Source organism: Ochotona curzoniae, unplaced genomic scaffold (genome assembly GCF_017591425.1).
Source record: "Ochotona curzoniae isolate NIBS_2020 unplaced genomic scaffold, NIBS_Ocur_1.0 contig_2692, whole genome shotgun sequence".
Lineage (NCBI taxonomy): Eukaryota > Metazoa > Chordata > Mammalia > Lagomorpha > Ochotonidae > Ochotona > Ochotona curzoniae.
In genome coordinates this window covers 18,695,572-18,719,019 of record NW_024465556.1, presented here as the reverse complement: position 1 = coordinate 18,719,019, position 23,448 = coordinate 18,695,572, and the positions used below count along the sequence as shown (strand labels likewise).

The window sequence follows — 23,448 nt, the reverse complement described above, 5'->3', positions numbered from 1 at the left end:
TCTAGGATCAACTAATTCCCACCTCTTCTTGTAAAGCCCATTTCCTACCTGGGTGTCCGCTGCTAACTTCCACCATGACCCTTTCTCATGAGCAGCTGCAGAAAGGAAAGAAAATCCCTCGGCTCTAAAATGACATCCGGAGAAGCTAAAACAAGCCTCAAGAATGCCTATCCAGCTGCCAAGAGGCTGTTTCCAAAGGCAGAGGAGGAGGGGATGGCGGAGGATGACTACTGTACCCCTGGAGCCTTTGAGCTGGAGCGGCTCTTCTGGAAGGGCAGCCCCCAGTACACCCATGTCAATGAGGTCTGGCCCAAGCTCTACATCGGTGACGAGTAAGTACCCAGGGTTGGCTTCATTTTAGCCTGGCCCAGGAGAAGGCAGGAAAGGGGTAGAAGGCAGAAAAGGGGTAGAAGCCAGACAAAGGCTCCCTCCTGCCTCTGAATCCAGGAGAAGGTGAGCTGGAGCTAGAACAATGACAAGAGGCTCTGCAGGGATTCATATCGAGGGCATGGCTTCCTACTCAAGGTTACTATTGGATTGCAGAGGGCTGAGTGAGTGCCAGATACCAACAGAACAGAGGGAAAGAAGTGCAAAAGGGAAGTTTTCCAAAGGGAAGTCTCACCCAAAGCTTCCCATACTACTAGCAGCAAGGGAGGCTAGGAAACATAGACTTTTATTTTAGCTGGGTATAATACTAGCAAGAAAGAAAGCAGTTCTCAAATTGTCAGTATGGGAACTCATCAACCTCCACATCTTAGAGGCTGGTTGGCCTAAGGTAAGGTCACCATCCCTTGATCCAGGTTTTTACATCTAGCACTCTCCAACCTCACACAAATAAGAAATTTATTATAAACGATATTATTAATTTATAATGAAAGCTATTATTAAAGAAAATAACAGCTATCGATGGTTAAGTTTGTCCCTGTGCTATGAATCTTGCATGCATGGTCTAATTTTATTCTCAGACAACCAAATAAACGAGTTTTATCTATTTTACAGACAAGGAAACTGAGACACAGAGCAAAACTAAGTGTCTCAAGGACTCACAGCTTGGTGGCAGACAGCTAGAGGCAGCTCTGCCCAGCGCAGCAGCCTTGCTAACGGCCACCATCCCAGCTCCACTGGCAGCTCCAGCACTCCCCTGCATGTTTTCTCTCTCCAAGGAGCAGACAGCATGAGAGACCTGTGTGTGGAACTTTAATAGACATCCCAATGCCTAAAGCCTGCATGTGCATCATCCAGCCATGGGAATTGCTTGGTTACAGCAGCTCCTGATTGTTCTCTTTGCCCCCTTTTGTTTTTAATTTAAAAAGTTACATGCCTTTGTGTACTAAATGTAGCCATGTATCAAGTTATTACAAACTGCATAATCTCCCTCTTTTCCCTTTTAATTCTACCTAAGCAGTAAATGACTTGTACGCTTTTGCCTCGTGTGTGCTACTGCTAACATGAGAAAACATAGGAATATATGTGAACAGAAAAAGACTTTCATTCCTTGTAGGCATTTTAGGGGGAGAAGAAAAGGAATCACTAAACTACACACACGATTCCATGTTTTGAGTACTTCGGACCATAGCTCTGTCCCAACTTCTTCATCCACCTCCCTTTGTGAACATTTAGAGGAACTCAGGCGAGAGCCTTACAGGAACTCTCTGTCCTGTTTTCTCTTCTGAATTGTGCTTTGTTGAAATATAATTCAAGCACCATAAAATTCTCCTTTTAAAAATACACAATTCAGTAGTTTTATTACTTCCACAAAGTTGTGCAAGCAGCACTATGATCTGATTTCAGAACATTTTTACCTTCTCAAGAAGAACCTCTGAATCCATCCAACAAGTTCTCCTTACTCCTACCTTCCTCTAGCCCCTGGCAATCACCTATCTACTTTCTGAGTTTCTGAATCTATCTGTGCTAGACATTTTACATAAAGGGAATCTTATGAGACATGGCCTTTGTGACTGGCTTTCTCCTGTCTTTCCTAATGTTTTTAAGGTTTATATAAGTTGCAGCACCTATCGGAATTTTTTCCCTTTTTATTTTCCAACAATCTCGGTGTTATTTCTGCAGCTTTTCTATAAGTCTAAAATTTTAGAGGATATAAGTAAATTTTGAGCCAAAGTATCACTTTAGGAAATGTAATTATTGAAACAAGAGTACCAAGATAAGAGGAAACATGTATAATATTTGTTGCAACACTGTCTGAAGTAGTAAAAAACAAAAAAGAGGGAAAAGATAATTAAATTTCTTATTACTTAATAAAAAATATTGAATAAACTTAGTATGTTTTCCTATTATAAAAGCCATCTCTGCTCACTGTATAGAGAAGTCCATATGTGACAGGGCAATAAAAGAGACTTCCTGAAAATAGTGCAATCCCTAGTATGCAATAACTACTCAATAAAAATGAATGATAAGAATACAACAGCGATCAACAGAAGGAAGAAAATATTTAGACTCAAAGCAGTCACCAAAATCTCCTGGCTCCAAAGCCACTTCCATTAATACTTCAGAGTACTCCATCCTAGACTAATTTTTTCCCCTTGTATTTGAAAGATCTACTGGTTCACTTTCCAAATGCCCACAAATGGTAAGGGTTGGGAAGACCAGCGAGGAGCCTGGAATGCAACACAGATCTCTGCCATAGGTGGCAGAGGTCCAACTACCTTAGCCAGCACCTACTGCTTCTTAAAATATACATTAGCAAGAATCAAGAGCAGAGCCAGGACTCAAACTCAGGACTCTGTTACGGTATGCAGGCATGCCAAGAACTGTCTTAACTGCTGTGCCAAATACCTACCCCATGTTGTATTTTTTTTAAACATTTGTTTAGTTGAAAATTAAAGCTACACAGAGAGGGAGACATACAAACAGATAGCTAGATAAACAGATATCTTCCATTTGCTTTTACCTCCCAGAGGACCAAAATGGTCAAGCATGAGCCAGGCCAAAGCCAAGAGCTAGGAACCTCATCCAGGTCTCCCATGTGACTCCAGGAGCTCAACTATTAGGCCTGCTTTCCCAGGCCATTAGCAGCAGTGGGACTCTAGCCAGTGCCCATATGAAATGGCACCCTCGCAGCTGAAGATTTTACCTGTTATGCCATGGTGCTGCCAACACCTCTCCCCCAAAGTACTATTAAGTTCTTTCCATGTGTTTGTACAAATCATAGCTTAAATTCAACACCTACTCTATGAAGGAGGTATCACTATTACTCCCATTTTGTAAGTGAAGAAACCAAGACTCAGGAAACAGGTTCATTTAGTCGATAGTGATTTAACTATATATTTGTTAGGTACCTTCCTAGAAGGAATGTGAGATATAGAGAGGAAGTCAAAAAATAACATGATCAACCCAAATTAACATCCCCGTAAGAGATCAAAGTGACACTCAAGCGCATGCTAAACACATATGAACAGGCAGAGAAGCTGTTTTGTGATCAAGAGAGAAGAGATACACAGAGGAACCAGGAAGAGAAGAATGCAGCAGAGTGGAACGAACACGAGCGTTATGAATTGGCTTTGTCAATTAGCAGCTGAGTGACTTGTACCACATCAGCAAATAGCTGCAACAACAGGAGCCACAGAGTACAGATTAAATGAACTGAACATGAGCTGCAGTAGCCTCTGGCACAAGGCAGGTGCTCAGCAGATGCTTGAGATTACTATGGATTTGAGAAAGTTCACTGGGGAGCTGGATTCCAAGTCTGACTTTTGAAGATGAGTATAATTTTGAAGGAATTCCTTATTGAGGAAGTAGGGTAAGAAAAACTTGGAGAGGATAAAAAACGAGATTACTTCTCCGAAATGTGGGGAATATGTATGCGGAAGGTCCTAGGTTAAGCTCAAACCTACTGTGTGTGGTCAGTTTAGATGGGCCAGCCTATTCCAACAGGCCATCCCAAAGCTCCGGGGGCCTACCACAACCAGGGTTCATTTCTCATTTCTGTTCAATCCACCATGGGCCAACTCTGACTAGGCTGCAGGAGTGCGAACCCAGCCTGATGGAGCAAGCTGTATATGTGATATTGCTGGTCTTGCAGCAAAGAAAAAATAAACTTAGCAAACCACAGAGAAGTGGCACAGACCACTCTGCCCACACTTCTTGGGCCAAAGTAAGTCCATTGTAAAGCCTCATGTCAGTGAGGTAGTGGTGGATAAATATAAGTACTGAGGCAGCACAGAAAACACTGTGATAGCATTTCTCACTGCAGCCACCTGGGGCGGTATACAGGCTCTGGGCAAGTTTTCTATCTTTCTAGGACCATGTCCTTTTGTCTAAAAATAACTACAGAAAACTTCACAGAAGGAAGGGATGTGAAAAAATTTTGTAATTAATAAAGTAATAGAAGCAGAGGCTGTCATTTGGCACAACAGTTAAGATACACAAATTCTACATTGGAGTGCCAGTCTGGACTCGAGGCTCTGGCTCCAGATTCCAGTTTCTTGCTAATGCAGATCTGGGGAGGCAGTAGGTGACAGCTCACAGTAGTGGGATCCTGCCACCTACCTCTGGGATCTGGACTTTATTCTGGGCTCCTGGTTCCAGTCCAGCCCAACATGGCTATAATAGGCATTTGGGGAGTAAACTAGTTTACACTCACTCTGGCTCTCAGTCTCTCTTTATCTCTAGCTCTCTCTTAAAAAAAAAAAGTGATAGGCAAATGCAAATATCATTACTTTATTTGGTGAAAAGAAACTCAGAACGGTATGTCAGGCCACTTGTAAAAGGCTGGATGTCAGCAGAGGACTTCATTTAAGAACCACCTGTAGTGTCCACACAGAACAGACCTATGAGTTAACAACGAGCTATGCTTGCTTCCTTGACCTCTGATCATAACCTGAGCCTTTCAACCTAGAAAATGTCACTGCCATTTCAATGCAATCCACACTGTCTAGCTGATTCCCAAAGAAACACATACCCAGTCCAGGCTGTCTCCAAGGTCCAATGTGTGGTGAACTGCATGACCAGCTTGGTAAGCGAGCCTAAACTTAGCATGGCAGTGCTTGCTCCAATCTTAACCTCAAATTCAGGACTTTGTCCTACAACACCCACTCAACAAGGTCAAGGAGATTCGCAGAGAGCTTACTGCAAGTACAGTTAATTCCACCACTAGACCAAACAACAGGAGGCTAGAATGTGGGTGGTGAGCTAGTCAGGCTGTCCATGTTCCTTGGTTGTTTCATAGGTGTTGCCCAAAGAAGGGAAAAGCTTAGAACTGGCTCCTGATGCAAAAACCTTGGTTGCAATTTGACATCTGCACTTAAGTTGAGTTTTGCTTTTCTGTAAAAGCACCTAAGATTTCTAAAAGCGCAGTATCACAACATCAGGAGCAAACACAGGTCAAAGCCAGGAGCAAGGAGGGATGTCCTGAGACAGCCATGGTCGCCATAGCTCTGGGAGCCCAAGACAGTAACGCCTGGGAATCAGTCCTCGCTTTTCTTTCCTCTTTCCTTGAGGTACTTTCTATGGAAAGTAGAATGGCTGGCTATCTGACCCTGAGCACAGTGTTAATGCCAAATTCTGGTTTTTGTGTGGTTTCTGGTAGGTCATAGAGCTTTCTAAGCTTCAGTTTCTACAGTTGACACATTGAGTACAAGGCTGGGCACACTCAGCAACAGTGACCTGGAAGTAGGGGGGGGAGGAGAGGGTTGAGACAGGCTCTAGACAACTGACTCATGGTGTGTGAGAAAAGAAAGCCACCACCAACACCATCACCACCATTTATCACCAAAGAACCACCTCTGTCTTAAGGGCAGCCTCTCGGTCAAATGTTTCCCCTAAGATCACACAACATATCCAAGGCAGAAATTATGGGAGAGTCCTTCTCTCACATGGGCCTTCAGCTCATTCTCCTGCACTCCATCCCTGACACTGTCCTGGCCTTCCAGGCACCTGCAAGTCCCAAAGAGGCAGAGCCACACTAAGGCCTGTGAGTTTCAGAGTTTCTACAGCATTTTCTCAGGCCCAAATGCCCCCAGAGGAATTCACCAGACCCATGTTGCTCACTAGCCAGCTTAGGGGAGAGGTGGCCCCTCCATGGTAGCCCGATGAGAAGACACCAGACAGAAGGGAAATGTGGATGACACTCCAAGTGTGCTGGGTCAGTGAGGGAAACAGGCCTGAACAACTGGCCATGGTGGCAGTACCCCTATGGGAAATTCTTAACTACTCAAGGTAAGGAAACTTCCTAATCCCACCCATCTCCCCTAACTGGGTAAGGGGTCTAAATCTGTGGCAAGTGGATACTGTGGGTACCGTGTGGGACAAAGCAAAAGCTCTCAGGCATGACTCAGGACCAAGTTGAACTGCATATGGTATGTGTGACCACTTAGGTATGTGCAACCTCTGGCAAAACACCTTACTGCTCTAGGATTCAGTGTCTTTATTTGTAAAACAAAGGATGATTTCTAAGGTCTCTTTTAGCTCTAAAATAAGATTCTTCAAGAAATGCCCTATTAAATAAATTAGGCTTTATTAGGTTCAAGCACACACTTGTTTTATTACTTTTAAGTCATTCAAATTAGATTCAAATTAGGTTAACCAAGTGTTGCCCTCCAGAGAGCCAGGGACTCTGAGATAAGAATAATTCATGGGCTCTTATCAATCAGCAGTCCCTAAATGGGTGCTTCAAAAATGCTTGAGCATGCTTGAAAGCACTAAGTTTCTGTAATTTAAATATTCTTACTTTAATCTCATTCACATCTTTCATTTGCTTAGCAAAATCTTTTCTCTTTCTTTTTTCCCCTATAGTCAGCAGGAGGGGAAATATCCTAGCTACTGTCAAAGTGATTGCAAATTCCTAGGCAGGACAGCCTCCAATGATAAGGCTCTGCTGGAACAGGATAACCGAGAAATCTTTCTTTCCTCTGCACTGAGTGGACGCCCCCAGGAGCCAACAACAGGGGCTTTAAAGCCGTTCTGCTACTTCAATGACCAGGACCCCCCATTTTCATTAAAAAATATAGTTACCCCTCAAAATCTGTCTTCTGAAGTCATCACCACTCAGCTGCTCTCTTGTAGAGCCTGACTTCACTCCAATGCAGCAACTGCACCGCAACCCATACTCGCTTTCCAGGAGTTTCCTCTTGCCCCTCTGCTTTTCTGCTCCCATCCAGTACAACAGCCAGAGGCATGTCCAGGCCTGGGCTGCTGCCGGAGACTGTAGAAAATGAGGTGAAGATACCCTCAGCTGAGACAGGTGTGGCTCTCCCTGGTGCACTGGGACAGCTGCAACTCCTCCCCTCCTCCTCCAAAAGCCCAGGGGAACTCACCAGTTTAGCCTCAAGTCACCCCACAGAGCTAAACTTGACCTATTTCAAGGAGCAGTATTGTCAATTCAGGGCACAAAAAAAACATGCACCAAATCTGTAGTTTAATGTGCAGCATGCCATTTGAAAGAACTAGAAATTCTGGACACTGAATCTCTAAATGCAGAAGCTGGCAGAGGCACTCATGGGTAAGGTAGCCAGGGAGAGATGTCTGGGCCCTGCCCCAGCTGGGGCTTCTTACCCAAAGGCTCAGGCACGATCAGCCAGACACCTGCCTATGCACATGGACTACCATGTCATTTCTCAAATCCGGGCCTCATAGGTGTTCTTTCGCTTCTTGGCCTCCATCTTTTGGGGACTTGAGTTTGGGAGGGCACAGGGAATAGGAGCAAGGCCTAAGAGGAGTTAAAAATTTTCTAGGCCATCCATGTCTTTGGAATAGTCACTTTCTTCTGAGAATTTTGAGGGTACTTGAAAAAAATTCAGAGAAAACCAGAATTAGAAGTATGAGCTTATTTCAGCACCAAAACCCAAAAAACCTGAAATCCACACACAGCTTTTTTATAATATTGATTTTCCATGTATTAAGAAATTTACAATAAAAAAAACCCTCAAATTTTGAATTCCATTTTTCATTCCAAACTTTCTGAGTTCCTGTGTAAGGAAAGAACACCAATAAATTGCAGTCTACACTGACACAGTAAATGACCGCATGACATGCTCACTACCACAGATTTATAAAACAGACGGAAAGGAGAAAAATTAAATTCCCTAGGAGCCCCACCACCAGGAGATAACTACGTTTCGATATACATCTGTCTACTGCTTTTTCCCCTTCTGGATTTATCTATTAACCTTTTAAAGAAGCTTAAATTTTGCTTCATTCAACTTCAAAACAATCATGTAAGGGTAGTATTGCCAGTGTAATTGGTTCTACACAGCAAATAACAGATAAGAGGCTCCCAGAGCTTCGGCTGTTTTAGGCAGCTGGGGCAGCTGTCAGCCCTCAGGGAGAATGACTGCCAGCAAGGAGCACGGGCACCCAACAGCTGAGAAGGCCACTGAACCTCACTCATAATGAGGGGCAAATGGACATCAGCGGCCACCGTGGTACCCACCGTCCTGAGGTCTATCCTCAAGTCCACACGGAAGGAGCACACCTGTGAAATGACACATGGCCATCAGGGTACATGTCCACTTACTCACTACAGGAAGTAAGCTGCCTGGCTACAGGATACAGACTGTCAGCTAGAGGAGTCCACGACTTGTGCGGGCAATCAGTGGGTCCTCCACACATTCCTGAGCACGGCAAGTGTGCCTGTTTATGGAAGGACTTTCTTCAGGGCCCCATGCAGAATGCTGCAACTGGGAGTAGCTCATCTATGGGAAGGAAGCTGGAGGAAGGTTTGCACACATATACCTACTCAGGCCTTGGTCCTCATCCCTTTCACCCCTTTCACACAAGAGCATGCGCCAGGGGAAATGGGCTTGCAGGCAGAGGCTGAGGGACTCAGGCTGAGATCAAGGGCACTGAGAAGGTCCCACTAAGGGTGATGTCAAGAGCACTGTCCAGGGAAGGGTAGAGGTTGGAGGGAGTTTCCTGGGAGCAACTCCAGTGGAACTGGCAGGAGACTGAGCCAGGCCACAGAGGAAGAGGGAAGGACTGCGACTGAGGAAACAGTGAAGTAAGTCATGTTCTCAGGTCCCCAGTGTAGAGTCAGCACCAAGAACTATGGCAGAGCCTCTGGGCAAGGAGTAAAGCTCAAGAGAAGTGGCCCAAATCAGGGCTACAGCAATGCTCCTCAAAAGTCAACTGCATAGCTCCCATTCACCCGGCTGCAAATCTCCAATCTCATTGCTAAGATGAGTCAATGAAAATGAGAAATGAGATGCTTTCTCCCTCGCTTTCCTCAAGCCTAGGAAACCACAAACAGCAAAAATCAGGATGTAAAGTTGAGCAAGCTTTATATTAGGCTATTACTAATGAGTAACAAATGTATTTAAGAATGTCTCTACCTATTGATCCTGCCTTTCCATTTGTTTTAAGTCTCTGTGAAGAACATAAGAGATGTGCCCAAAGAAACACGGTGGTGTGCTTGAGTGAGGCAGAACTGGGACTGACTTTAGTCACAGAAAAGCAAGCAACTACTGAAAGTCCCATGTTGATACCGGAAGAAGTTTGCTATATACATATGACCACATCAAAATTTTTAAATACTGTGCCAAAATTTTTTAAAATGCACAAACCCATATTTTGGTATGGAATATACAAATTTAGGTATTAAAAAATCTACTGAATGATCTTATATCACAAAGCTGATAATGTAGTCTTTCTTTTAGAAGCAGTTGGAAAACAGCTGACCTTTTTGCATGGGGATGGGGAGAGTGGTGATGTTTGCTACATTCTGCATTGAGAACCTGCTATTTTTGTTAAGAGATGACACAGCCTTTTCAAAAAGTGAATGGATTGATTACATCTAGGGCTTTTCTTAAACAATCAGAGATTAAGGCCCTGCAGCATCCAGATTCCAGAAGTAAATTTCTAAATGTGTTTTTTCCTCCCAGGAAGTCTTTTTCTTCCTCGGCGGACACACACACATGGCCTTAGGAGAGGGGTTCACAGCCTCTCTCTGCGCCCAGCAACTCAAAATACCACTGTGTCCCTGGGTCTCTTCCACATCATTTATCCAAGCAGATAATGCATCTGGCCCTGAAATTTTAAAAAAGCAAAACACTCTAGTGCACCCGTCTCCCCTCCCAATGTCGCTCCACCCCATTGCCAGTAACCGCTGAACTGGGCGTCTGGCCCGAGAGAGGCTGCAGGAGGAGCTTCTGTGCTGGAGCAAGCGCTGTTTACTCGTGGATGCTCCTTGCACAGCAGTGCTTTCTCAAGCCCTCCATGGGACTGAGCAATGAGTAAATGACCCTAGGTAGTGTGTGAGGGCGCCACCTTCCCAGCTCTGAAACCTGCAGTATGCCTCACCCACCCACCACCTGGAATCCTCGCAGCAAGCCCTTTTCCTCTCCCTCAGACCCAGCCAGGAGCAGCCCAGTAGGGAGGGTGTGTGTGTGTGTGTGTGTGTGTGTGAGCATGTAGAGCTGTCATGCTCTCAGTTTTGTTGCAGACCTGCTGGGATTTTTTTTAACCCTCAAGGCAGCACAGTGCCAACTGTTATTCAAACCTCCCAAATCAGATGATGTCAAATTCTAGCGGCTGAAGCCAGAGAGCCCAGTCTTGACAGTGGGCAGGAAGTTCCTGACAAGGACAGTTAATTTTCATTTCTCCACTGAGCTCCATCCTAGATGAGGCTGACTGCTACTCAGCAGAATGGCTGCCTCTGCAGAGGCTTTAATGGAGTGCGGAGCTGGGTCCCCAAAGCATCATGTTCGCTGTGCACATACTTTGGCACAAGAAGAAAAATGAAAAGCATAGCTTCCTGAGGCAAAATTGAAAGCACAATGTGCTCCACAGTCAGGATGGCAGAACCCAAAACCAACTGGCGGGGGAGGAGGGGACAGGGAGAAGACTCAGTGGGACCGCACAGGTCCCATAGCTCCAAAGTTTCTAGAAATGTTCTAGATGTGTGGTGCCCACATTCAGCTCCCTCTTTACTCAACATCAGACACCAGCAAGTCTCCTTCATGGCAAATAAAAAGCTGCAGGAAATCAGTGAGAGACAGGATACACTGGGCCCAAGGGATGGGGATGGATGTGATTTTAAAGCCTGGCCAGTTTGGGTCCAGGATACTGGCCCCTTTGGGTACCTAAGATGGTCACTTCTGTCCACTCCTCTTTTCCAGTAGCCTTAACAAGAGCCCTCTGCTGGATTGCAAGGCCACTTTTGTCCTCTGCTAGGGTTCCAGCCGCTTGCTACCTCTTGCCTGGACTACAAAACTGGGCCTGTGCTACTGGGGGAGGTGATTCCTTAACACCCAGATTGCATCAGTTTTCCTTAAGTATTATCTAAAGCTCTCCCTGACCCTAGGTACAGATCCTGGCATCCAAGCAGAGTCCTAAGAGATATCCACAAATCTCCTCTCACATCCAAGCTCTGGCCCAAACCTGTCCTTCCCACTTCCACTGTGATCCTCAACTGGATTCCAGATCCATTTCTATTCACAGCAAGTGCAGCTGTGACACCACTCTAGTCCAGGCCACCCTCTTCTCTAGGCTGGACCACTGCCTTTCCATCTCCATCCAGACCATCTCTACATATTTGCCACATTTTTTTAAAATGCACATGATGCTCACTCCTTCCTTAAAGCCCTCACACTTACAATAGATTTCGCTCACACATACAACGCAATCCACCCACCCTTGCCTGCTTTTCCAATTTGCTCTTTCACCACTATCCCTCCTTACTACAGCTACTGTAGTTTCCTGTTCTCAATGCTTCCTGGTCTCTCTGTCTGGATGAAAACCTGTTTCTCTGGTTCTCTTCCCTGCCTCATTCCTTCTCATCCCTCAGTCTTAGCTTAAAGGGTCTCTCCATCACCTTACCTAATAAATTATGACCGCAGTTACCCTACATTGTGTCACAGTTTTAATTTCTGCACAATATACACTGCTACCTCTTTATTCATGTGTGTATTTCCTAGCCACATAAGACTCCTTCCTAAGAGACCTTGACTAACCTGTCTGCTTTTGAAACAGCAACACTCAAGGCAGTGGTTGGCATAGAAAAGATTCTAGATCATTACATGGGTATTAGTGATTGGTAGAGGAAATAATGAGCATTTTCTGAAAGGCCAACACTGTCTCCAGATCTTCCTCTTGCTTTCTGTCACTGGGTGACAGAAGATCTGTCCTACAGCAAATTCAGGGGCCCTTCTTCCAAAGACCACCCCACCCCCATCCCCAGCCCACACAAGTAAGTCCTGCCCCAGCATGCCCTGCTGCCTGCAGTGTAATCAAGGCTGACTACCTTGACAAAACTGTACTCTTCTTTCCTGGAAATCCTCACTCAGAAAAAATAGTTCATTTCGCTGCTGGCTCAGAATATCTGCAGAATCAATGCAGACCTCGAGAGGCCAATGGCCCAACTCAGAGCAAGGCTCTGGGCCAGCCAGGTGAGGAACTCACTGACCAGAACAACAGTCTCATATTCAGTAACCCCTCTGACACCCAGGCCTTTTTTCTACCCAAGCAAATCTTGTTCCAGAAAGACCTGCGTTAAGCCACACAGTTCAGCTGTGACTCTGTTCCCAGCCCTAGAAAGTTTCAGAGGGTTCTAAAGAGGCCCATTTTGAAGGGTCTCCTGACACTTGGTGAAGCAGGCCTTTGGAGAGAGCCAAAAGGTACTTCTGTATTGGTATTTGGGGAATTTTGGCAGAATGAATGGGCGAATAGCTTGACTGCCCCAACCTACAATTTGGTGAGCAGAAAAACAAAATGGTCTGAGGACCTACAGGTGAAGAGCAGGACTTTGAGGGCTTTTGGATCCTCACCTGGGATGGCTACTACTCTGGGAACAGAATCAAAGCGGTGACTAGCCTGCCAAGCTTGACTCCCCCAAATCTAGAGTTGGGCTAAAATGCCGCGCGGACAACCCACCTCTCTCTCTTGCTCAGGGCTACCGCGTTGGACCGCTATGGACTGCAAAAGGCAGGCTTCACACACGTGCTCAATGCTGCGCACGGCCGCTGGAACGTGGACACTGGGCCTGACTACTACCGCGACATGACCATTGAGTATCACGGCGTGGAGGCTGATGACCTGCCGACCTTCGACCTCAGCGTCTTCTTCTACTCGGCGGCCGCCTTCATTGAGGAGGCGCTGCGTGATGACCACAGTAAGAGCGCACAGGCCGCCAGGCGCCAGGTCCACTTGGAAGGCAGTGGGGGCTGCGCACCAGGCTCACACCGGCAGTGCTCTGGGCTAGCTAGTAGCTGCAAGCCCACCCGGAGGTGGCTGCAGTTTGCGGACCTGCCCTGCCCCATCGAACATACAGTTGGCAGAGGGGAATGGGGGTGGGCTCCAGCCTTGACGCCACTCCAGGGAATCGGAATTGAGGGTTTACGGGACAGGCCTTTTAGCCTGAGTCTTTCCTAAGAAACACCAGCCTTCCCTCCAAGCACCCTCAAAGCTGGGACTGCACCTAACTTGATAATTGTGCTTGGACCCAAATCCCATTATAGCCTTGGGCTTAGATGCCGGAAAACCCTCTGGGAACTGATGTGAGTGGGGATCCTTTCCGTTTTGTTGGAGACAACATTTCAAACTAATCCGCCACAAGCCTACCCACTCTTCTCCCTGCTTCCAACCCTGTACCAGCAACAGCCTAGTGAAGCCCTCCCTCAGAGAGAAGACAATGTATGTTAGAATCTGGGTTTTGTGCTCATGACGTGCACCCTGAATGTTAACGACTACCTTTCAGCTCCCAAAGCTGTCCTTAAGGCTTCCAATGCAGCTTGAGCCATCCTGATCCAGGAAAGACTGGGAGGCTATTTTGGAGAGAAGGGCAAGACTTGGCTAGGCCTCAGTGTAAGACAGTACACTGTGACTGCTGCAGGCTGTGCCTAGGTCCATTCCACAGAGGTCAGAGGGCCCTCACCTCCAAAATCTGTGCTCTGACTTCAGCCCCATGAGTCACACCCCTCTGAGGGGTCCAGGCACAGTTCTGGGTATCCTGTGAGCAAAAGCCTTTCTCAACACAGAGGCTTTGAATTACTAGGCTCTCAGAGTGACCAGATGACCTGCTTCAGGAACTCCCAACCTGGGGCTGGGCAGAGGCCAGCTTTGCTGGACAGTTTCAGGCCTTGATGGCCATCCCAAGGTGGCTCTCTGACTTCAGTTTGTCATTGTTTTGGCTCAGAAAGCAAAGTCACACGAGGAAAGTTCCCAAAGCCAGTGCTTGTGCTGAAGAAGGCCTCACTTGTAGGTCATTCTGTGAGGTGTCTTTGTGGACTGTCTTTTGTACCTTCTGGGTTTCCAAGCAGGATCAGACAAGCAACTGGACTATGACGCCTCCCCATAAAGCAAAATTTGCCTCAGAGTATTTGAAGTTAACTGAATGCAAGCATCCTAAAAACACACACACATACAAATACACACACACACTCTACAAGTACTCAATTCTTCACCTCCTGCTTCATAAGCTCACTTGCCCGTTTTTGATCTTAGACTCTTGTTCCTAGGGAATGAGTTTGGTAGGACTGGCAGAGGATGGGGATGGCCTCAAATTCCATCACACAACTTCCTAAGCACGTGTGTTCCCTGAGCGCTGGTTTCTGCAGCTGCTGTTGCAGAGATTTACCTTGCCAGGCTATAATGAAGATCAGCAGTGATACATGTAGAGCACTTAGTGGAAGACCTGGCGCGCAGCAGGCTCACGGATGTGTTTGATAAAGAGGATTCGTGTGCTGTGAAGCATACAACCACAGCAGCACGTGCAGGCCATCACCATAAAACGCCCCATCCGAGAAGGAAAAAAGACATTCCAACTTTGAACTAGTCTGATGCACTCACATGAAAGCGTCTTTTAGGATCCTGACATAGCATTTGGAAGTCTGACCACCCTCCATTCCCTCCCCTGCCAAATCAGGAAAGATTCACGCTCTCAAGTCACATGTGTAGTCCTGGGCAGATCAGGGAGTGTGGATAAGGGAGTGTCAGGTGGTATGGCCTGGAAGGTCGGACCAGGGGCCAAAGGACCCAGCAAAAAACAAAACCAAAGCAAAAAGGGTCAAGAGAGGTAAAACGCACACACAGGTCAGGGACACACAGGACACAGAATGCAGGTGAGGGAGCGTGTGAAGACCAGAGCAACTGGATGAGTGGGACAGTGCAGCCGGGTGGGAAGCTGGCTCTGTGATCGGAGCCCTTTCCATCTGCGTTATCTAGAGTCAGGGGTTCAAAGCCTGGTTCTTCAAGGCCAGGTAGAGTGTGGCTGAATGTGGAGCCATGGGCATGGGCAGTGGCAGTGGCTGTGGCTCCCTAGAGCCCTGGACCTCTTTCAGAGAGCAGCTGCCGCTCAGCTGCAGCAAGAGAGAATCAGCATCAGTAGGGCAGATCTTGGAGAAAATGCTTGATTTTTAAGCAAAAACACTTGATTTTTAAGCATTAGCAACAAATTGAAATTTCTTAAAATGCTACCAATGGCCACAAATTTGTCTCCTATACACCATTGAGCAGTCTAAATGACAGGACAAGAGGCTTGCTGGCAACAGCACTGCTTTGGGCTCCTGGCAAAGTGGCTGGTAGTGTTTTGGTCCTGCAGTAGAAATCCAAGGCACCCACCGCTAGCCTCTTCCATGGCAGCTGTGACAGACCAGCTGGCCTAAAGGCAAGGCTTTGGCTCTTTCCTTCATCTTTCATGCCCCCTCACTGGCTAGCTTCAGCCAAGTACACACGATTCCCCACAACCCTGAGGTCACTTCCCATCACTCTTTGCTTTGTCGTGGTGCTGTGAAGCTGTGTGCAGGCCCACTCCTACCCCTACATTACACCAATCTAACTTTTCCCAAAGGACCCCCAGTGAGCTCAGTCACTCCTGAGGAATCCAAGACGCAATCTAGATCACTGCCCTGTTGTGACAGCTGGGAGACAGTGGCCCAGAGAAGCCAAGGGGCACAGCCAGGGTCACGGAGCCGACTGGAGACAGCATGATCAGGACACCTGTCTGTTAGTGAGAACTGCTTCCATCCCGGAGGAGTTCTTTGCCCTTTTCTGAATATCTGGTGACTCTGCTGTGGACAAGGTCTCCAGGTATCATGGAAGGTAAAGCCTGCCAGCTGCTCGCAGGTCGGAAACAGCCAAGCATGTCATTCCTCTTCAGGAGAGGTACTGACAACACACGACCACAGTGGCCCCAGGGGGACTGCGTGGCAGGACACAGCGTCCGCCTAGGTGAATTAGTGTGGTTTTAGTTTAGTGGAATCTTCTGAGAAGCCCCAGGACAGATGTCATGAGGCTCTCTAAAGATCCAGTTGTAGTCTCACCTCTTTCCTTTTGTTCAATCTTTTTCTGAAACAGTTCACAACTTGCCTCGGACAGAAATTCATGGAGTCTGCTTTCTTGCAGGGGTTTACCCCTTGCTGCTGCTGAGGTTGAACCAGATCAGACTGTCACCAGGTGTTTAACTATCTCCTGCCCTCCTGAAGCATGCATGAATGCACACATATGCACACACACAGCTGCCCCACTCCCAGTCATTCGTAACACACCTTACAGTATTTTTCTGGGGAAGTTTACACACCCAAAACTGTCTCCAAAAAAAGAAGTAGGAATTCTGGTTTTTTGTTGTTGCTTTTTTCCTCATGTTGTTGAGAAAGTGAGTGTATGGGATACTGGGCAAGGGTATCCTCTCAATACAGGAAAGACAGGTGGTCTGGAGGGTGCCCCTCTGACTGGAGACAGGCCTGTGGCACTAGCTGGGCCTGCGTGATGATGTGACAGAGGCCCACCTATCCCTCACCTCAGAGAACATGCAGCTGAGAAGCAGTAATGCTTCTGGATTTGGGTTTCTCTCAGGAGAAGGCCAGAGGGGAATTTTTTCATTGAAATCAGCATTTTTCAAAGACTGCAACCTAGTTGTGGGTGATAAAATCAATGTGGTGGGTGTGACCAGCATTTCGGTTAAAGCAGAATTGGAAAGGATGAGCAGACAATGTCAGCACACGTTGATTGCCAACTGCAAGTCCAGATTAGTTTGAGTCTTGTCTGATGCGTACATACTTTCCACAAGGCAGAGCATCTGAGAGTGAGGATGCTGGCAGGTGATCAGGAGCCTGCCACATCCTAGCTGGCAATGTTGACAAGTCCCTTCTCTGCCCTCCAGCTGCCTCATCTGTCAAATGGGAATAAGAACTTTACAGATATCACCCAGTGGCTGTGAGAGCCTACAGCAGCAAAGTACAAAACGTGTTGTGTGGACTGTGCAGGCAGGATGGCGGTACCTCTGAGCACTGCCCTGCTGGGCATTCTGGAAGATTACATGACCACAGCTGCCTTCGCTCAGGCCTGCCCTGGCTGGTTTCTGACACACAGGGAACCTCCTGGTCAAGCGGAATGGTCTAACAGTAGTGGCCTTCCTTGGTCACCTCTCTCAACTTCCCAAGCGCAGTTTTTCCCCACATGGGACTGAGCTGCAAAGGGTGGCACTTGGCAGAGCCACAGAGCTAAGAGGGAACCAGGCCCTAAGACCCCAGGAGGAAAGTGACTGGGCTGGGAACAGCAGGCCCAATAGCCTTCCTTAAGGCCAGTGTTGATGGCACAGTATGACAAAGACCAAGTTTTGCTCCAGGAGCTCCAGGTGTCTGCTCCCTTCCCCTCCCCCTTCCCACCTCTCAGTTCTTCTCCCCTCTGACTTCCCTTCTCCTACCTCACTTAACAGACTTCAAGCTCCTAAAAGGCTTAATGAACTACAGCTTTCTGCTGTTTCAAGTATTTAGTCTTGACAGAAAGAATTACTTTTTTTTTTCCATGCTGGGAGAGGAAGAAATGCTTTAGTTATCAGCAAAGCTGGCCAGGAGTCAGGCAGCCCCTGGGATTGACTGCAGATCAGAGGAGCAGGGGCGGACACTCATCTGGCTGGATGTGTCCACACCCCAGGAGCATGGCCAGCCTTCCCTCCCAAGCTGCAATAAAATAGATCTTGTTTTTGTCCTTTATAGCCAAGGTGAAGAGGGAAGGGTTTGCCTGGCTTGCTCTGAATGCTTGGCAACCTGGACAGGTGGGGTTTGGGGACTCGCTGGTTTGCCTGTGATGAGTTGAAATGAATCATGTTACAACTTCGAGCTACTTAGAGCATCTATCTATGCAGACAGTGTATGGAGACTCGGTCATTGCCCGGGCTTGCAGGTGCACAGGCCTCTCCCGTGTAATGTTTGGGACACCTTATTTCTCATGCTGCCCAGCCTCAGCTCATGGCCAGTGTCGTCCCATGGTCCCATGAAGGTCATGGCTAGGGTGGAGAGGGAGACCAGAGAATTTTGTCCCCACAGTAAGGCTCTTTGCCAGGCTGTTCTCACATCCTGCTGGGACTGTGCCCACGAGGGTCTTCATCATTTGCCAGACCCGAGTCGCAGAAACAGGGACAGCACTGGAATGGTACGGCTCAAGCTGCCAGAGGCCAGCTTAAACCCAGCAGAGAGGTCATACAACTATAGTCAGGGCAGCCACTTGAGGAGGTGGTGGTGGTGGAAGTGACAGTGGTGGGATGGTCAGAGAGTCTAACCTCACAGCTTCTTGTGGCCAGAGAGCACAGTGATCATGGCATGGCACATAGCAGGGCATCACTGAAATGTTGCATTGAATGTTGCTTGTGCTGGCATCTGCTTTCTGGCTGATCCCTGACGGGTTATTTAACCTGAGGCTGTTTCCTGGCTGTTAGGTACAGTTGATGAAAGTGAAATCTTGAAGATCTTTTCAAGGATGAAGGAGATAAAATGAGTGCATGTACTGGGTGAGCTCTAGAACATGCCCAGATGGAAGCCCGAAGGACAGCAAAGCTTCTCATTTATGGAGCTTCTCAGCTCTGCCCAGCAGTGGACATGGCAGTAGCCAAAGACAGCTTTATTCTTTCAGAGTTCTGGCTCTCAAACATTTTTGTTCTCAAATCTCTTTCCATATGCTTAAAAATGCTGAAGATCTCAAATATCTTTTATATTATAAGAAATAAAAATAAATTTAGAAATACTCATTTAAAAAGAATGAACTACCACATGACTATGTACTAATATTTTAATGAAACAATGTATTTTCAAAAATAAAATTAAGAGTAATTTTTCCCCCAAATCTCTTCAGTGTTAGGCTTATTAGAATTCAGTAGGATTCTCCTATCTGCTTCTCAATCCAGTCTGTTGTAATAGGTTGTTTTGATTGAAGAAAACCCAGCATCACTCAGCTATGGAGGAGGGAGGACTATTTGAATAGCATGTTCAGACAATTGTAGATATCCCCTACAAGTCATGGCTTTTTAAAGGACATTTGGCCTTCTGGCTAAGCTATTGGTTGGGTGTCCTTTTGGTTCCCAGCTCTGACTTTGGACTCCAGGTTCCTTCCACTGAGACCCTGGGAGAAGGCTGGTGATAGCCCAAGTGGGAAAGTTCTTACTCTCCATGTGGGAGAACTACACTGAGTTTTCTGCTTCCAGCTCTTGTCTGATCTGGTCTCAACCATTGCAGACATTTGGGGAGCAAGCCAGCAGACAACTGCTCCATCAATCTTTGTCACTCTCTTTCATATATATATATGGGTGGATAGTTCAAAGTGGAAATTAAAAGGTTATGATGTGGAATGTGAAGCCATATCAATGACCTCCATTCTCTGAAACATTAAAATCCATTAGTTTGTCTTGAATGGATTTCTTTTCCACCCATAAATTTATAATATCCTGCACCAGTCATTTGGAAGGTATGGTTTCCCAAGTTATGCAAATCTTTCAAAAGTTGACTTCATTAGTTATTATCACAAAACCACATTTCTTAATAATACCATCAATCTTAACAGAAAGGTCTCCATGTGTTGGAAAGCTGTTTGTCTCACAGTGATAGATACAAGTTTTTCAAATTTCTAATTCTTGCTTCAAAGCTTGCTTTTTCACACTGGCCACAAATCTGTCAATCATTTTCTTTGAAGTGACAGGCTTACCTTTTTTTGTTTTTGAGAAAAAAATGTGCCAAATGCTCAAGTATGAATAGCCTTAGTTTTTTTTGTCAGTTGTTCATTCAGAACATGAAACTGTATTTCATGAAAACAGAAGCTAGTCTAAGTTAGCAACTCAGTCTTTCACGTGCTTTTCCTTGAGACAACCATTTTATTTTGGTAGGTAGCCAAAGTGTGGTATATATGCCATCTATTTCAATATATGGAATATTAAGACACATATTCACAGGTTGAAATTTGTTGAGGTTACTTTCACTGAGGATATTCTAAAAGGAAAGTCGCACCATCCCCACAGCTCCCTGGGTGTGGAGTGCCGGACAATGCAATAATCACTGTCCCGAATCGGTGTGCATGTGTGACTCATGGTGGGTAGTGGTTCTGCCCACCATTACCAAAGTGCCATCATTACCAAAGTCAATACAATCAGAGACCAAGATCACCAGGACACTGCTCTGAAAACAGGAGTGACTCCATGAGCCTCCTGCAAGTGTCTTGGGAACTTCCATGGGTTCTATATCATACTTGCAGAAGAGCTTGTCTATACCATAATGCAGCTAAAAGTGTGAGAACAGTCATGACATGGTAAAACTTTCAATAAAAAGAAAAATTCAGACCCTATGATTTTTACTAATTGTTTTCACTCAGTGCTAATCTGATGGGAGAGGCAATGGAAGCTCAATGGGACCTCATCCAGCTGTTGGTAACAGCCAAGTCTAGAACCCACGTCTGCAAGACAGAAGGCCAGGATCTGGAAGGTTCCCGTGGCCACATGGATGCTCACAGAGAACAGAGGCTCTCTCATTGAGGGGGCCTCTCCTTATCCGAGGTTTAAACCCAGCATGATGCTACCCATGCCTGTGTAACTGCAAGCACTATTCTGGGGTCTCTCATGGGATGTAATTACTTATAAAGTCCCAGTGGTTCTTCCCAGCACAGGCACTCTATGCAGCCATAAGGCAGAGGGTGGGGGAGGGAGGGAGCAGAGGAGAAGGAGAGAGAGAGGGGCTCTTAATACATCCTTACAGGAAAAAACCCAGGTCCAGAAAAATACACACAATTCAATATTATGGAGGCAAGGGGGAAGAAAACAGGGGTGGAGGTGTAAATTGTTCTCCTTGCACAGGCATGGCTTCTTTTTGGAAGTAGAATCAGAAATGGCTGCTCACTCCTGGGAATTGCAGGGCCTTGCGGCAGAAAGGCTGTCTGGGACACCTTCTGTACCTTGCCAGACTGGCATCCCAATGCCTGCTTCATTCAGCCAAAACAAGGGAGTTTTTTTTAAGAAACTAAACAGAGCTTAAAGGCCTCTGGGGCATCTTGTGAATGCCCTCCCTGAGGTACCCAGAGCGTTGTCTACCCACTCCTGGGCCTCCACGGAAACATGGGGCAAAGTCCCTTTCCCCACCACCCTTAGTAGCAGATGCTGGCTATGACCCCCATTTTCCACCGCGGGCTGGGAACGAGGCGAGGGTAGTTACCACCCACACCTTCAGTATGAGTTTTTCTTCCCATTCCATCTGCAGGTAAGATTCTGGTTCACTGCGCCATGGGCCGCAGCCGCTCAGCCACCCTGGTCCTGGCTTACCTGATGATCCACAGGAACATGACCCTGGTGGACGCCATCCAACAAGTCGCCAAGAACCGCTGCGTCCTCCCCAACCGGGGCTTTCTGAAGCAGCTCCGAGAACTTGACAAGCAGCTTCTGCAGCAGAGGCGGCAGGCCCAGCGCACGGACAGTGTCGGCGAGGAGGCCGAGGCCGGGGAGCAGTAGGGTCTTTCGCGAGGGTCCACGGAGACGAAAGCTGGTGGTGGCGGAACAGGAACATGGAGGCCAACCCTGGCGTCTCCCCTGCGCACCCATGACCACTTCCGGGGCGCCACCCGGCAGTTCCGGTCCTGGCTGCCCATGCGAGCATGCGTGCAAGAGTTGCTCGAAGACCCGCGCGGGGATTCCACACCGAGTTTCCAGAGTGTTTCTTTGTGGTAAAAGCGAAGCCAACATAGATGACACAACATGTGGGCCTTGTGCTGTGATTAAACATCTGGTTTTGTCTGAAAGTCACATTTGTATACAAAAAAATAATAAGTGTAAAATAGGGGGCGGGACCTCTGTCTAGAGACGCTGCTCACAGGCATCGCGAGTGGGTTTCGGGCACAGCTGCTGTCTTGGGGTTCGTTCGGGAGTGACTGGGACGGAGCCACACGGGTTGGATTGTGTACCCGCACAACAGCAAGAGTGGGCCTCTGTGTTTGCTCTGGGTCGGGGTGGGAATTGCAGGGCTGAGGTGGTCTTCCCTAGCGCCAAGCCGCTGGTCGCAAGCAGGTGAGCAGTGCAGGCCTTTGGCACCAGGAAGCCCTCAGCCACACAGAACTTCAGCGAGTTGGTACCTAGGGAGACCCCCGCAGGCTAGGATGTCTGCCCCTCAGCAACGTCTGGGGAAGGCCTGGCCTACGGGAAAGCAAGGAAAGGCTGCAGGCGAGAGCACAGGGCCAGCAACTGTGTCCAGCTATCTTCCTGCCAGTCGCCCTGTGGCCTTTCGAGTTACTTTTGTGCCAGATATTTGGACCTGGAGCCTGCCGGGGAGGAGTCTGGTTCTCAGATGAACTCTTGGAAGGGGTTTCCCTGAGGATCCTGCCAGGGGAGGCTGTGTGTAGGTATTCCCGTGAGCCAGAAGCAGATATCATAGAGGGCCTGCAGAGCGAAAAGGCCAGGATGTGCTGGGAAGAGCCAAGTGGGACAAGGAGACAGAACAGGAGGATCAGTGAGTATGCAGAAGGGAGATTAGGCTATGAGCCACAGAACCCCCCATGGTGGGTATGTGAGGACCCTGCCGTAGAACTGTCTCGGGACTCAGGTTTGAGTGTGGGGAGCCACCCACAGGTTCCTGGGAAAGAGGCAGACAAAGGGGACCTGTGGTCATACTGGTTCCTGCTGGGCTTCCCCCATTGTGGCATCATGAACTGTGTTATCTTAGGTCTGACCTAAGATTCTGTGTCCAGAGAGAAACTATTTAAGATTTGAGCCACAGGAAGGACGATGGAGCCATCCATCTGTTGTTGTTTTCTCAGACTTGCCTGCCCTTCCTCTATACCCCCTTTCTTGGTGGGGCTCAGACCTGCTAGGGACTGCAAGAAACAGTGTCTCTTCAAGACAATTCCTGGAAGTCAGGGGAAGGAGTGAGGAGGAGGAGCACACACTTTTACAAAAGTCCTTTAAGTCTTCAGCAGTCAGATTCAGTTGGCCAACAGGTAGTTATTAAGATCCTACCATGAGACAGCAGCTGGGACAGGGACGACTTCAAGTAAAAAGGAAAATGATGAGGGTAACAGATATTGAGGTGTAGAACAATGGGAGGAACCCACTCTGGATGACATGGTTGAGGAAGACCTCTCAGAAAAGAAGGGGTAAACTTGGACTTGGAGCAGCCCACCTTCCACATGGGGCAAGAACTCATTCTAGGTTGACAAACTGCCTATTGGTGAGGCTGGACCGTGTGGGTGGGGCATGCAAAAGGAGAGCCAAAATTTATTCCATGTGCCAATAAATTAGAAACACCCAAGGATTGTAAGCCA

At 47.3% G+C, this 23,448-nt stretch overlaps 1 protein-coding gene across 1 annotated transcript; it reads left to right on the top strand.

Moving 5' to 3' along the window:
- Positions 1–60: 60 nt before the first annotated feature.
- Positions 61–21,647, top strand: DUSP29 (dual specificity phosphatase 29). Its single transcript, XM_040976098.1, has 3 exons — positions 61–332; positions 12,840–13,060; positions 21,399–21,647. Exons 1-3 carry the CDS (start codon positions 88–90, stop codon positions 21,644–21,646), a joined length of 714 nt encoding a protein of 237 aa, XP_040832032.1. The 5' UTR covers positions 61–87; the 3' UTR covers position 21,647.
- The last annotated feature ends 1,801 nt before the right edge of the window (positions 21,648–23,448 follow it).

What these genes read in the sequence shown, in the direction of transcription:
- DUSP29 (XM_040976098.1), top strand. Translation starts at nt 88, where the DNA reads ATGAGCAGCTGCAGAAAGGAAAGAAAATCCCTCGGCTCTAAAATGACA. An exon ending in AAGCTCTACATCGGTGACGA is followed by an intron (nt 333 to 12,839) that starts GTAAGTACCCAG and finishes TCTCTTGCTCAG; the next exon opens with GGCTACCGCGTTGGACCGCT. An exon ending in GGCGCTGCGTGATGACCACA is followed by an intron (nt 13,061 to 21,398) that starts GTAAGAGCGCAC and finishes TTCCATCTGCAG; the next exon opens with GTAAGATTCTGGTTCACTGC.